The sequence below is a fragment of the Taurulus bubalis genome (genome assembly GCF_910589615.1).
Source record: "Taurulus bubalis genome assembly, chromosome: 14".
NCBI classification, from domain to species: domain Eukaryota; kingdom Metazoa; phylum Chordata; class Actinopteri; order Perciformes; family Cottidae; genus Taurulus; species Taurulus bubalis.
Genome location: NC_136602.1, coordinates 11,800,547 through 11,816,307, shown reverse-complemented (window position 1 = coordinate 11,816,307; position 15,761 = coordinate 11,800,547). Strand labels below are relative to the sequence as shown.

The following is a 15,761-nucleotide window of genomic DNA, read 5'->3' as shown; positions in this document are numbered from 1 at the left end:
AGACAAGTCAGCGAGGCCAAACTGCAGGAAGCTTTTTGACCGAAGTGTTTTGTTTTTTTTGTCCTTCAAGGCAACAGTTACCACAGCCAAGGGACCTTTGACTTCCCTCATGGTAACCCCTCTGGTGGTGGACTAGGAGGAGGTGGAGGAGGTCCCCCCATGAATGACTTCATCCATGGCCCCCAGCTCTCCCACCCACCAGATGGCCCTGGTGGTCTCCTCTCCCAGGACAAGCCCCTCAACCATGGCATTAATGATGCAGTAAGTAGGGTCAACTTGCTTTCCCATTCCATTATACTAATACAGTATGTTTATGGGAACAGTATATAACTATGCAATTTAGTCAATTAGATTGTTTTAATTTGAGGTTTTATGTCTCTTATTTATATTCTGCTCAGCAATTTTGTCCTGTAGCCTAATGTGTTACCTTAGTTTGTAGAAGAATATCTCTAGACATTATAGTCATACTGAAAAAAAAGGCTCAGATTTGTGATCTGAACAAGGTGCAGCTTGCGCCTGTAGCCAGCATGTGTGCTCACTCATGCTCACATGCTCATGTCGCCGTATAATGTTGCAGCTGTACATGTCTGCTGATCACAGCTTCCATTTAAAAGGCCTGTTCCATATTATTCACGCTGGAACTCCTTTCGCTTTTCCTTTCTTTCTTCCCTCGCATCCTCCCCTTACCTTAACACTCTCTTTATCTTCCTTCCTATTTTTCACTCTCCATCTCTGTCGCTTTCTGTCTCCCTCTCGCACCTGCAGATGTCCCATACCGATCAGTCCCATAACTCCATGCAGCAGAGCTTGCATGCGTCTCCCCACCCTGGCAGCCATTCAGGGCAGCCCTTACATCACAGTGGCCACTCAGGGCCGCCGTTGCATCACAGTGGCCAACCATCGCAGCCGCCTCGCCAGTCGCAGCCTCAGCCGCATCAGCCGCATCAGCAACCTCAGCAGCCCGGGCAGAACAGTCACCCCCACAGCGATCTGAACTTTAACCCCTCCTCAGATGGGCAGATGGGCCAGGATATGCCTGAACCCTCTCTGGATGTAAGTGTGTCCACTGTGGGCACCCTAAGCTACCTGTTAACAGCTAACATTATCTGCTACAACTGCTCTCATCTCTTTGGGGTGTCCTCTATTTGTGTTTGACTCTCTCTATGCTTGTTTATGTACACATCGGCTTCAGCAGACTCAAAGTTGTCCAGCTGCAGAAAGATAAATATGTTTTCAGGTTATTTATCTTTGCAACTCATTGTCTCTTTCTACCTTTTCCTATAGCTGCTTCCAGAGCTGGCCAACCCCGACGAGTTACTATCATACCTTGACCCTCCCGACCTTCCCACCAACAGCAACGACGACCTTCTCTCGCTCTTCGAGAACAACTAGCTCCTCCCCCCTAGAAACCCTCCTGCACCGACAGGAGTCGTGATGTGTTTGACTGTCCGTCCACAGACACCTCACCGACCTCCTATCGATACTTCAAGCAGCCTCCTATGCTCATGCATACACACACATACACAGTCTATCAACAGATAATGTGTGGCATAGGAGCGCGGCTGAAAAGAGACGTCTTTTTGGGAACTCCAAGGGAGAGAGCAGGAACGCCACTCATCCCCGCACTCCCTTTTTTCCTCGTGTAAAGATTCCACGCACCAGTTCCACCGCCTTTGACTCGAATCACACCATTTACAGCCAGCCATGTTGGCGGGCACTAAAGTGATATTACATATACATATATATATATATATATATATATATATATATATATACATATATCTATATACATATATAGATATATGTATATATATATATATATATATACATATATCTATATATGTATATATATATATATACATATATCTATATACATATATAGATATAGATATAGATATTTATATATAGATATATATATATATATATCTATATATATATATTATATGTGTGACTTTTTAACAGAAAACTGTGCAGCTATAATCATCATGTGTAAACAACACAGAGGAGACAGGAGCCTTTGTGGGCTTTAGGAAAAGTGTTGTAGCTTTGTTTTTGTTTTTTTATTATGATTTGTTTTTGTGAAAAAAAAACATTGTCTTGTAAGAGTGTTTTTATCCTATTTGAAATGTGTTCTTCCAAAATTTTGGCACATGCCATCATGCCCTTTGACTCCCAGGCTTCTCGGTGTGTGAGTGTGGTCAAATGCCAACAGAGGAAAACGAGCGCACTTTGTGCAATGTAGTGTGTGCGAGTGTGTGAGTGTGTCTGTGTGTGTGTGTATATATGTGTGTGTGCGTGTGTATGTGTGTGTGTGTGTGTATGTTTACATGTCCTCTTTTGTTTGCCTGCGAGCGTACGTGAAAGACCGCGGGGAGAGACAGTTCGAGACAGAGGAGGGAAGAAATATATTGAATGGAAGAAAGATAACACAATCCACTTTAAGAGCTGTTTCAGTACTTTTTGTCCAGTCTGTAGTCGTTCTTGTGTATTTATTGTAATGTTTCGCTCTTCCTCATCAAATTCAGCACCATCTTGTCCACAAGTGCATGTGTGCCAATGGCTCCTGTTGTCTTTGTCCAGCCTAAACGTGCTTGATCAAATCATTTTCTCTCTTGTTTTTATATTTATTATTTCATTTCAAATTCATCAATTTAAATTTTTTGTCGTCGTCCTTTTTTATGTGTTTAATCTTCATCCCGCATTGAAATTAATCAGATACACATCACCAAAGTTGTCCTATGCTTTTTGTAAGTGGTTGGACCTGGATATTATGTTGACGCAAGAGCAGGATTTCAACATCCTACAGACGTCTGCAGAAGTTTTTAAATCACTGTGTTTTATAGAAGCGCCTGTGTGATTGTTCTGATCTTTCCTTTTGTCGTTTTGTTACTGTTGAACTGCATCTTTTTGGGAAAAACATCCTGCATGATCCAACAGTGTTTCCGGAGCTGTTGTATATACCCGTTGTGAATACTTTGTGACTGTACAGTACTGTACCTATCTATTACTGACAACTACATGGTACTGTATGTCTGTCAAGGACTACGCACACTCACACACACACTCACAAACACACACAGAATCCCTTCTTAACCAGTCCAATATTGTAACAAATTGATCCAAATGCACTCTCACTGGACTTGTATTGAGTACCTGTGTATTGTTTTTTATTACCCTGTGACAATGCATCAGGGAAAAGGTCATTGGTCAGCTTTAAATTTGTGGTTATCTGTCTAAAAGATTGTTAATGCAGCTTTGAGGTCCAAATTTCTCCAAAAACTGTTTTGCGTGATATCATTGGAACAAGTGACCTCGTCCTCTTTATTTAAAGTGAGAATGTGCTAAATGTCCTCTTGATTGTTTTTTGAGGCCTAATTATACGTTTTTAATAACAGTACCTTGCTCAAATTTGGGAATTGTGGATTTTCATCACATTGATATTGTTTTAAGTTATTATTTTTGTCCACAGTTTTAAGTATAATTTAGTTTACACAGTTTTATGCAGTACATTAAATGAATTTAAAGCATACTGTATGTTATCGGACAAAAGTTCCCCCATTTGAGATTTGTAAACCATTTGAAGAACCAAATATGGATTTACTGATCTTCAAAACTGATCAAATCACCTGCAAATAACACAGTTGAAGGATCAGATGTTGTATGTGTTTGTTTATATGTTTGTTGAAGACAATGCACTGCCGCATTGGGATGTTTTATTTCCCTACACAGTGTGTAACTGTAACTGAAAACTTTCACAAAATCACGTCTACTAATTTGAGCGACACAAATTGTACTGTCTGATTGCAGACACTTGAAATTGAGTCGAGGATTTAAAAGAGAATGCAATTAATGTTGTAAAATGGAATTTTGGGGGAGACCCCCTCCTGTTTGCATAACATGGGGCGGTTGTGGCAGATGGTCGGGGGCGGGGATGTAAGGGATACGTGTATATAATGTAAATGACAAATAGAGACACGTTAACAGAAATGTATTCATTTTCTCCAGGGGGAGTGTGCATAGTGTATTTAGAATTTGTAAAGCTTGCATCCTCCTGTCAGACATTGAATTGGCAAAATGAGTCTGTGTTCGATTGCGTCTGTGCAGACCTCTCTAATCACGCCTGTTCATTTATGGAAGATACTTTATGTACCCCTCCACATGGGGTTTCAAAGAAAAAAAGACATTTTTCCTTTGTGTAATATTAAACTTCTGTGTATTTCTCTATTACCTGTGTACTTTATAAAGGTGCCAAGAAATTATTGAAACCTTTTAAGGGTATAATTGGGACTTGGAGACGTTGAGCTTTTAGTGGCTCAAGGGTTGTTTCCAAATTTTGTAAAAAAATAAGTCAAATTTATCATTTTTATGCAATTTGGCAAAATATGCTATATAGGTGCAATCTGAAGAGATTGGCACAGCAGGTGGCAGTTGTTTCTTTGGTTTTGTACATTCTATGTACAATCATTTCATATTCTAAACTGGTCAGAAAAAAATTGTGATTTTTAGTCTTGCAAATCTGTATGTAGTTAGATGACGTGACATCCTAATATTTATCTAATAAATATGTATTCAGATGAAACACAATTAATGGCCTTTTGTGTCTTTTGACATGCAAAGTGCAACCAGCATATATTAAACCATTACATATTCCACAAAAAGATTAAAAAGGACTGTCATTTTGTGCTACATAATCCATAGGATACGTACAGTATTAAACTATCTATACATAGAATTTGCAAGTGCAGTTATTTAAATATAATTACACAAGTTATAATAGTGTTTTTTTAATGGCTGGAATAGCACAGAATAACCAATAGGCCTTTTTCACTGAGGACATTTTGGCATGTCACAGTAGGAAAAACATTTGTAACTGATCAAATGACTTATTTCTGCTATCAGGGTCCTGATATCAATCGTCATATTCATACAGCTACATCCATGAAATGTGACTTCTGCATTTAACCCATCCTAAGCAGTTTGGATCACTGGACTAGTGTAAAGTGCTTGGGGAGCTATTTGGGTATATTGATTGAATACTGTAGCAAATAATCTTTCTTCCAATTAACTAGTGAGTAATAATCTTTCTTCCAATTAACTAGTGAATTTTGCGAGTGTTCCAGACAGCCAAAAACACGAGTTTATGAACTCTTATGTTTTGGCTGAATCAGGTCAATGTACCGGGGTCACAAGGCTGCCTGTCACTAATGATGTGATCATTAAGTTCCCTCATTTTGCAACAACCGATGATATTCAATAATTAGGAGCATCAACTGAGAATACTGACGTGTGACATCATTAAACGCCTCTTTGTGGTTTAGAAATGTTGAAAAGAGACATGCATTTGCAGTTTAAAAGCATCACTGTTCATCATCACAAAATATTGTTGTGTTTTTGGGGAAGCAACATCAAAGCTAAATTGGACTTATCATCATACCCTGTCGTGATGTATACTTTCACTTACAGCATGACCACTTTACACGGAAATAAACAAGTTGAAAAACCTTCAGACACAACCAACCAATGCTGCACCTGAAAATAAATGAAAGCAGGATGGTTTAGCACAGCCCCTTTGGGCAAATGAGTATTCAAATTATAAATGCCATCACAGCGAGTAGTTTAAAGCAAGAAATCAGCAATGCAAATCGCATGAATGCAAAACTGGTAAGTAAATGGAAAAAGCTCCTTTGAAAATGTATATGACTCACAGAGACTTGCAATGCAAAATCAGTCATCCCAAATAGAGTACATGTTAATAGAAAAAAACAATACTCAAGATTATTTGCAGACAAAACATAAATAAATAAAACCAGAAACATTAGTTCAGCAGAAGAAGAATTTATTTGAAAAATCAGCTTTTTGTATTTTTTTTTCCTCATAGATTTCATCGTTTTGAAATGTTTAATATTTCCATAAACCCAATTATAGTTGGACTGAAAGGTCCAATAATTGCTTCGGGAAAAAGCAATTTGAGGGAATACATCTCATAGAAGGAGCACTTACTAGAAGCGTGCAAACACATCGCCTGAAGTATAAAATGTTACTCATATAATAACCGACTCTACATTTTGACAACAAGACCTATAGAGCAGTGGTTCTCAACCTTTTATCAGTGATGTACACCCATGTGAAATATGTTTTCAGCCAAGTACCCCCTAACTAGTGCAAAATCATTTTTGCTTGAACAAAATATGTAATACACAGCGCTGTGCCATCAGTGTCTGATTTAATATAGAATACAGTTCCCTTCATGAACTTACACTTATATTGTATTGAATATTTATGAAATAACTATTTTTAAAGGAGTTTTGAATGGAAGCACATTTATTTTTATATATATATATATATATATATATTTAATCTCACGTACCCCCCTGCAGTGCCTTCATGTACCCACAGGTGCACGTACCCCCATGTGAGAACCACTGCTTTATAGTGAACCTGTTTCGTCAACCTAAATAAAGCACTTCCGGAACCTCCCACGTGGCGTCGCTGTTTGTTTCGCCGCCGCGGGTCCTTCTTGTCGGTCTGCGTGACGTCACATGTAAACACCACCAGCACCCATGGCCTGCAGGTCCTCCTGACCCAGTCAGCTGAGCAGCCATGTTACAAATACGGTACCGCCTGAGATACAGCACGCCGGGCGTCGTCGCCGCGAGGCTGTTTTCTTCCGGTCCCGCCAAGAACCCCGTCGTGTTTCTGGACATCGAGGCCGACAGTGAGCCTCTTGGGAGGATAACCATTGAGGTAGCTAGCTAGCGTTAGCCCCTCCCTCCCCAATCTACCTGCAGCTGGTCTCACACTTCTCAAATATGTTCAGATAAGGGCAGATAAGAGCTTAAATATGCATGCATGAATTTGAATGTGATTTGTGTTATCTTGCAGTTGAATGCAGATGTAGTGCCAAAGACTGCAGGTATGTTTCAACCATGTTTATTTTAACTCTGCTGCTGCATAACAGTAACTTACATTTGTTTAATTCACCATTTGAAGAAGTTTTTATCTGTGCTCGACTTGTTATAATGTTCATTTAATCAATAATAAAACTAATACACAGCAAACTTCCGAGCACTGTGCACAGGGGAACCTGGCTTTGGATTCAAGGGATCTGTTTTCCACCGGGTCATACCTGAGTTCATGTGTCAGGTAAGGCTTACAGTAAAGATGGAGCACGTGGATGTGTTGGCCATGTTGTCTGTTGCTGTGTTTCCTGTTTCAGGGGGGAGATTTCACCAACTACAACGGCACAGGAGGGAAATCTATATATGGAAAAACATTCAAAGACGAAAACTTCATATTAAAACACACTGGTCCAGGTACATCTCCACAGTTTCGCTGATACAATTACTATTATACTACATTATCTCTGTTTTGAGAGGACAAAACAAACAATCCTTTATCAATGCATGTAGCTTTGTATTAGGGCTGTCACATTATCAGATTTTCACAACACAATTATAATGGCCAAAGGTATTTATAACAATATTATCATGATATCTCTTAAAAATGTGGAGAAAAAAAAAGTCATTATAATCTTCAACTTTATTTTATTGTGCGTTTTGTGTCTTTTCTTGGCAAATTAATAACATGTATTTGTATGTGGGGTGGTGGGAGAGGGAGACAAAGCAAGAAAGGAATCAGAAACCAAAATACAGCAATAATTTAAGAGTCGCTGGGCTATTATTATTATCATGTTATCCAATATTTCCTTTTTTTAAACTACAAATGTAAATACGGAAATATCTTGTCACCCCTACTTTGTATTATGATAGTGTTTTAAGTGGCAAACTTAAAGACAAAAACACAGCTACTTAGTTACTTGGTTCTGGTTTGTGTATCTATCCACGGCCTCCTAACAGTAGAATTTCCCAGGTTTATAGCTTTGAATATAGCAGCCTCTCCACTAGATGGCAGTGCATAATTTCATGCAGCACTAAAGACCCTCTGTCTATTGGGACTTTGGAATCCGCAGGTGAATTACCTACTTTTTAGTGAGTCAAAATTAAATTATTAAATAACTCCTTTTCCTGAATAAACCTAATCCATATGCTGATTACTTGCTGCTCAATATTAAAGTGTGGCATTATCACAGTTTGGTTTTCAGGAGGGAGACACAGCCTTTCACCAAATACAGTTAGACACAGACTAGTGTCATGCTTCTCTTTCCCTCCGGTCTAAATCATATTGGGTTAGTGGTCAAAACGAGGTCAAGATCTTGTTGACTGTTAAATTGGCTTTTCGATCTTTACAGGAACACTTTCAATGGCAAATTCAGGGCCAAACACCAACGGCTCCCAGTTCTTCATCTGTACGAATAAAACTGAATGGTGAATACTTGGTAGAACTTTTTAATCCGTCATCTCATCTCACCACATCCAAATCCAGTCACTTCACAGCTGCTGAGGTCCCATTGTGTCTCTTCTTTCGACAGGCTTGATGGTAAACACGTGGTGTTCGGGCAGGTGAAGGACGGCATGGACGTGGTCACCAAGATGGAATCTTTTGGTTTACACGATGGTGGTGTGATTAAAAAAATCCTCATCACTGACAGTGGGGAGATCGTCCCAAATCACACAAGGACTCCTGATGGATGACCCGGAATGCAACCAGTCTGTATTTACTCCATCTTTCATCCGTGTGGTTACGATGCTTTCAATGAGGAACCGTCACCTGTGATCCTGCTAATCCCTAAAAACTGATATTTTTATCATCTTTTGATTACGATTTTAGAAGATATCTCGCTTTTCTGAGTTTGAACTTTGAACCATTTACTTTGTAAAATGTTCTTACTGTGTAATTACTCTCCATTTACTGCCCAATAAAATGACTGTTTTCAGATTTGACTGGCTCTAGTCTTAGTACAGGACATTTTCTCTCATGTGCCACCGACCCTGCTGGTTTTAAAGCTTCCTGGAAATGATCCAGCATCTTTTTTTAGACGCAGCCTCTCCACTGCGACTGACTTCCTGTCCATCGGAGCAGGATGTGACATCATTGGACATCCACCTACAGTGGAGCTGAAATATCACTTGAATGCAGTTGACAGATGATAGAGCTGCGGGCGAAAGCCTCATTGGACACGGTGCATGGAGATGATTTCATCTGCTGGAACCATAAAGGAAACTGAAAATGCCTTTAGCTCGTACGTGGGCTGCTCTCGCTTCACTGCTCCTTTACTCAGAGCGTCTGGAGGAGAGAATGGGAAAGGGAGGCGAGGACATATCTGAAAGTCAGAGACTGGGTGGTGCTGCTTATCGTACTAATACTTTATGAAAGAAAATAATGAAGCCACGCAAAAAAGCAGCTCTTGCCCATAAATGAAACCATATGCGCACTGACCTTCCACCGTTTGTTTGAATTCTCAGATTACATTGTTGCTATAGAGACTTCTCAGCTCTCGCTCTGTTTGAGCAAGAGATGTTGTAACAAACTTGATATAATTTGGGTCCCCACCCTCTGGTTTAGTTTTAGTTATTTGGAATGCATGTCCAATATTGCTCATGGAAACTTGGCTCCGAAGACGACAGTGCTGTGGCCAACGTTTAATACACATGCAACACAATGACATCTACAACTGGTACAAGCTGGTTCTTCTGCTGTAAACATCTCCATTTATCACACAGCACCCATGTCAGCTGGTGTGTCCTTTTTTTGTGTTTTAGTTTTCCTATCCGCAGTTTGACTCAAAGTGTTGAAATGGAGTCCTGTCAGCTCGATGTGTCTGTTATCTTTCAGCACTTTCACGGAGAGTGAAAAACAAGTTTTACAAGCCACCCCCTCTATGCGTTACACAACCGCCATGGATAACCCATTAAAAACCTCTTTAAACTAATCTATACGCTCAGTCTTGCGTAAATCTTGGAGCCTGCAGTCAAAAACAACACATACAAAACATATACTCTGTAATGAATATGATACAGGCAGGAGCTCTCAGAAAACCAGCTTATGACGAATCGAGCTCCAGAGCGAACAACTCCCAGTTACTGGTAACTGAACAACACTTCAGCAGAAGACCCAAACAAATGAAACCACATAATACAATCACTCCTAATTCAATATGACTTTAATTCATCAAACTCTCAACAGCATTAACATGTTTTCCCAACTAACAAATAAGGCACATTTTGGAATGCCATTTCATGGACATGAAAAACAGACCTGTGGTCTACTCTCGAAACCATGACTGTCCTTGTTTCCCAAAATCATTGTCGTTCCTACCTCACGCCTGTGTTCTGTCCAATTCAAAGTATAACATTATTGCGATATTGCAATACAAACATCTCAAGTGATACAGACAGTAAATAAAACATACATAACTTTCCAAATTGACCACACAAGTGTTAACACATTACATTCAGTAAATATGTATTATTCATAGAAGCTACACGAGCAGTAAATGAAATACTTCAAGACTAATAACACTCAGAAGTTGCTGATAATGTTAAAAACAATATGTACTGTAGCAAACTACTGTAAAAATATTTAAATAAGTATACATTGCACAAAATAATATTTAATTCAAAATCAAACACATGCACATGCAAACTCTAAAATAGTTCTTTGTCACACACGTTTTCCTTGACAAAAGTATACACTCCCTAAACTATGAATAGCACTGTAACATTTTACAATAGTTTCTTGTCATTGCTGCTTTAAGCAAACTACATCTCACAGTTTAACGTGCTAATACAGTGGTGAGTATCCGTCACTAATTCCGAAAGATTTCTGCATGGTAACACAATATATATCTTCATAATATTGTTTACAAATTTAATACATGCAACTGTATGGATGTAAATGGCAGCTCATAATTAGTTACATATAGCAACTGAATAACATTGTGACTTATTCAACATTGATAACATTACAAAACATAAACATACAATGGCTTACAATTGAGAAAGGGTATTAATTATGTACCAGCTTTTTTTTTATTATAATACTCTATGTAGACATCAATATTTCCTTCTTAGTGTAACTTTGTTGCATATTCTATACAAAAAGTGTTGTAAAAAATCTTTCCATAAATATTTCTGCAGGATAACCCCTCAGATTATTGTAAAACATAAAGAAAAAAAAAACTCCCAGCTTTGTTTATTTCTCAGCAATAGGCCCTTCTTCACATGAAAAACACTTCAATATTGCATAACACTTTAAAAGAGCTAATATCCTTGATAATGATGGCCATCAAATATATACATAAAAAAAGTATTTCTTTGTCAGGGAAATAACTCTTGAGTTTTTGCAGATTGCTGTAAAATTTTCAACATCTATTAAGTGTTCCACAATACACATCTCATTCATAGAAAATAACAAATTTGAACTGAAAAGGTACTAGAAAAGTCAAGTATATGCATTCAAGACATTATGTCTGAAAGCTGAGATTTTTTTCTGAAATGTATTCTATCAACTGCTTCCATTGGCTCTTACTTTTCCATTTAAAATGGCCTTCTCATAACACATCTCTGGGCTGACTCAAACTCTTGTGCCAGAACTCTGTGAATCACAAAACCATTGTTACTTGTTTATGAGCTTAGTTCATAAGGCATCATTGGTATCTATTTCTCTCACTACAGCCACATGGCGCAATGTGGACAGTGCGGGTCAGACCTGTTAGGTTAGTATCATCAAACAGAGCAAAAATAAATAAGATGTTAACAGTAAGAAAAATGGATTGTTCCCAACAAAAAGGAGAATCTTTCATTCAGAATCGGTCTTTAACCCAATTCTTTCTTTTAAAGGGGCACTCCATGCATTTTACTCATAAAGCTCAGTTTACTCATCACAGGGAGTATTTCTCGGACATTGTACAATGTCTTCTGTAGCTCTGGAGGAGTACATAACCCTGGTGATGTCATCACAGTTATCTCTGCTTGGGCTTGAAGACCCATTTTTAAAAAGAGTGTGGAGTTTGCAAGATGTGGGCATTTTACCAGGCAGTGGATGTCTTCTGAAAGATGCGATTGAGTTGCATTATGGGAAAGGTAGGATCCAGCATTTTGGAGCTTTAGCCACAACAGGGAATACAAGTTTGGTTAGCTCAGCCTATGCTGCATTAATTTCAACTATTCCTTAGTGTCTCTGGCGAGCCTCCTAACTTTGTGGAACTGCACTACTAAATCACTGGAGTGCCCCTTTAACCGTACAGATGGAATTGAGCTAAACATCCCAAAACTGTACGGTACCATCATCTGCCACTGCAATCTTTCCCAGTAAGGCGTGTCACCATGAATGTTTATTTTTTTTTACAAAACCCATGGTTCCTTGGATGAACACAACTACAATAGATTAAAACAACAAAGAGTGAGGTCCACAGTTTCACGAGCAACTCTGTTCTGTTGTGAGGATCGACTAAGAAATAACATCTTTGTGGATATTCCATGACAACAGACCACAGTAGGATTATTTTTGCCAGCTGGAAATGCTGTTTCAGCCTGTGCCTCCAACTCTGCAAAGTGTGTTGAAGCGAACACCCACCATGCCAGTACAAACTAATAGATGAACTGTATAGTTTTCTTGACCTTTGTCACATGTTGAACCTGCATTTAAACTTACGATACATCACAGTTACATCACGCACGTATACTGCCCTATCCGCACGTCTTTTTCCAATTTCAAATGGCCTCCTATAGTCCTGATACTTCAGAATGATTTAAATCTTTTTAAGGCACATACAGTATGTTACAATATAAAATATCGTCAACCAGCTTTTATAAGGCTAGATATACAGTACGTATAAAATATTTAACAATTTCTATCACAAGGTTCCTCGAAAGGCAGGTTCCTAAAAGTCAAAGCTACAATAATTTCCGCTGTAGTTAATTTCGACCGCACGGTGATATATGTAAACAGGATGCAAACTTCTCTTCCTTTAAAGACATTGGTTCATAATAGGAGGCACTTATAATCATACAAAATAATATAGGTGTAAACTTAATTCATCATCACTTTCAACACGTCCTTGAATCTTCAGCATTACCACATTACAAATCCATCCTCCTATATTTAATCTTGTTGTTTCTCTCAACCGACCTGAAAATCCCCGCAGTTCTCCAAAACGTCACCTCCCTCTAGACACTCATTACTCTGCAATCAGCTGTTGGACATTGTTTTTATGGGTTCAAGCTCTTGGGAAAGTTTCCATTTAGCTTCACTGACTCAACTCAGGCTGCAGGCATCAGCTGGCACTCCAATGTGAACTCAGATGTCTCTTTCAAACCAACATATCCTTTGTATTTTACTAATGTGTGGTTAAAATCTAGTCAGGCCTTACATGTGACCAGTTTAATCATGTTTTGCAATGCTAATCAAAATGTTGCAAGCAGCAAATAATTTTTTAAGTGCTTTGAAAAATGTAATATTCAACACTGGTGAGAAATTATGTGGACGGCAAGATTATTGCTACTAAAACTAGTGTTTTCCTACAGCTCCTTGTCAGTTGACCTTTACGGGTTTTGAAATGAACACAATTGGCCTATTTAACATCTATACATATATAACATTATAGATAATGAAGGAATTGCGTGGCAGCAAAAATAGTCTTGAATGGGTGAACAAACCTTTTCTGTTAGCGATGCACTAAATCTAGACAAGGAGCGACTGAACCTACAGTAGTTTCTAAAGACACGTGGAAGCAGTTACACAATAATGTGATATACAAACATACAAAAAAAAACATTTCTTTATGTCCCAGTTAAAATTCAAATTGCACACTTAAACAACAAGAAAATAAATAGGCCAAATGTAAGCGAGGGATGTATGGCACATTGTCCCTCAGTTAATTCACAGTTAATAAGATGTGCTGTTGACCCTAATACGGCAGGACATCAAAGGCCTCGTATACATTATACCATCATGAGAGGCCCGGGTTAAACGTTCGTCACATTACTACACACTTCACAGGGAAATGGAAGGCTGATCTCTGTAAACACAAAGCCAACAAACCTCAAGGTGAGGTTATGTATCGAGACCAATAATGTCAGTGACACCATTGAAATACGTGCTAAATTATCAAAGCATGATTTGTTGTTGTTAAACATCGGATTGGATCAATGGGGTTATGTGGATTCTGATACGTGAGGCACACAAAAAAGTCACTGATTTTGGCAAGTTTTTGCTTTTGATGAAGAGCACTTGGAGAGATTGATCCTAAATTAACATGTTCCTGTTATTCCTGGATGTAATCTTCAATACTGTCACTGAAAAAAAAAATTAAAAAAATAAAAAGCATGGTTGAGAAGAGGGACAGAGAGGATTTAGAGCTACTGTCTATATTTGAGTCTTCTTAGAGAAGAGGGGAAGACGTGAGGAGGAAAGGCTGCCATGTTGTGTGCAGGGCAGGGATGAGGGGAACCTGAAGTGAGGAGAGGAAGTTAACAGCCTTGATGGAGGATGAGCTATAGGACTTTGGACACAAAAGTTGCTCTCTGACTCTGAATAAAGATGATTATTGCACACGGCGGCAGTAGTAGCCCAGGACTTTACATTTCTCGCACAGGTGTTGCGGGTGCTCCTTACTCTGGTCAGAAACATCCAGGCCATCCGGCTTCTCTAAAGGGCGCTGAGGAGACAAACAGAGAACCAATAATGAGTCATATTAAACACTGAAGAAAGCAAACCAAGCATCACACCCATAAACCTCTTATGCAAATAGTTTTTCTGGCACCAGATTTTCGCCTAACTACTTAGGCCTCCAATGTTACGCGTATTCTTCACAGACCAGACGTGTACTAAACACAATTAGTTGCAGAGATATGGCAGCACAACATCAGCTCTGGAAACTTGAAGCACATTTTAACAACCTGGTATTAAAGAAAAAAATCCAGTTTGCATTTGATCATGATGGCCTTTATGGAAATATCAGCAAACTGCTGCAGCAACGGCTTTCTTGGAATAATTATCGAGGACGAAGGAAATCTATCTGGGCAAGCACATTTCAAGGTTATTTTAACTGTCTGGAAAATTGTATTTCTCGTCTATTGTTCTTTTCCTGGTCCTGGTTTTTCTTTTTTTTCACAAAACCACTATTTATTCAAAGTGGTCGAACTAAAGGAAACCAGGTTACCATGGGTCACTACAGAGAGATATTTCAGTGGTCCACTAATGAGTCTGCCAGGAAGTGTTGAGACTTTACTATCGGCGCGGCGCGTTAAGGAGATTTCAGGTCCTTGAGAAAAGCTGGAAAATCTGATGTATATTTTAAGGGGTCCCGTCAGCAGTTAGAAGGTACTGGGTTCAAGTCCCTGCACTGCAGGCATCTGCCCTTTTGAAGCGTCCTTGAGCAAGAAACTCAAGCTCAGTCGAGTCAGCTGTGTAGCAGAAGCTGCAGTCTGAGCTCTTTCCATTTGGAGAAAGAGAGTGTACAACAACTTACAAATTAATTACTAGCTGCGACAGCAATGCGAGTCTGTGTGTCGTCATAGCAAATATGGTCCTGGAGCCACCCAATACTACCACAGAGGCGGTGTTGATGCGTCTGTGGGCCGATTTTGTGACGCAATATGCACAAAACATTACAGATGTGTATTTGAGATCAAACCAAAGGCAGTTTGAAGATGGAAGTTGTCTGAGCAAGAGCTAGATAATGTGGAAGGGGCCATTTGCCACCCATTTTACTCCCAAAGACTTGGCTGTCACGGTTGTTGTGATGCATTGCAAGATGGTCTGTTGTTTTGTCTGGTATTGTTTGACACTGAAGCAGGAATCACAATTTTTTGTTTAGGGTTTCAGGGGTGTTGTTTAACCAGACAAAAACAAACAAAATA

General features: G+C 39.1%; 3 protein-coding genes across 3 annotated transcripts in view; 2 read left to right on the top strand and 1 right to left on the bottom strand.

Annotated features, from left to right (window-relative positions):
* zmiz1a (zinc finger, MIZ-type containing 1a) overlaps nucleotides 1–1,392 on the top strand; it is a gene marked incomplete at both ends in the record, with an annotated part of 29,302 nt that extends 27,910 nt beyond the window's left edge. Inside the window, 3 exons of the mRNA XM_079229413.1 lie at nucleotides 71–261; nucleotides 766–1,053; nucleotides 1,285–1,392. Of these exons, the coding sequence (XP_079085539.1) occupies nucleotides 71–261; nucleotides 766–1,053; nucleotides 1,285–1,392 (587 nt within the window). The remainder of the gene's footprint in view (nucleotides 1–70; nucleotides 262–765; nucleotides 1,054–1,284) is intronic.
* A 5,208-nt stretch (nucleotides 1,393–6,600) lies between these two features.
* Nucleotides 6,601–8,806, top strand: ppifa (peptidylprolyl isomerase Fa; the record flags this gene model as incomplete). Its single annotated transcript, XM_079229865.1, has 6 exons — nucleotides 6,601–6,744; nucleotides 6,883–6,913; nucleotides 7,055–7,143; nucleotides 7,217–7,313; nucleotides 8,249–8,324; nucleotides 8,429–8,806. The coding sequence occupies 6 exons, from the start codon at nucleotides 6,601–6,603 to the stop codon at nucleotides 8,589–8,591; spliced, it is 600 nt and encodes a 199-aa protein (XP_079085991.1). The 3' UTR covers nucleotides 8,592–8,806.
* Nucleotides 8,807–10,042: 1,236 nt separating this feature from the next.
* zcchc24 (zinc finger, CCHC domain containing 24) overlaps nucleotides 10,043–15,761 on the bottom strand; it is a 31,629-nt gene continuing 25,910 nt past the window's right edge. The window contains exon 4 of the mRNA XM_079229354.1: nucleotides 10,043–14,557. Within this exon, the coding sequence (XP_079085480.1) occupies nucleotides 14,444–14,557 (114 nt within the window). The 3' untranslated portion in view covers nucleotides 10,043–14,443. The remainder of the gene's footprint in view (nucleotides 14,558–15,761) is intronic.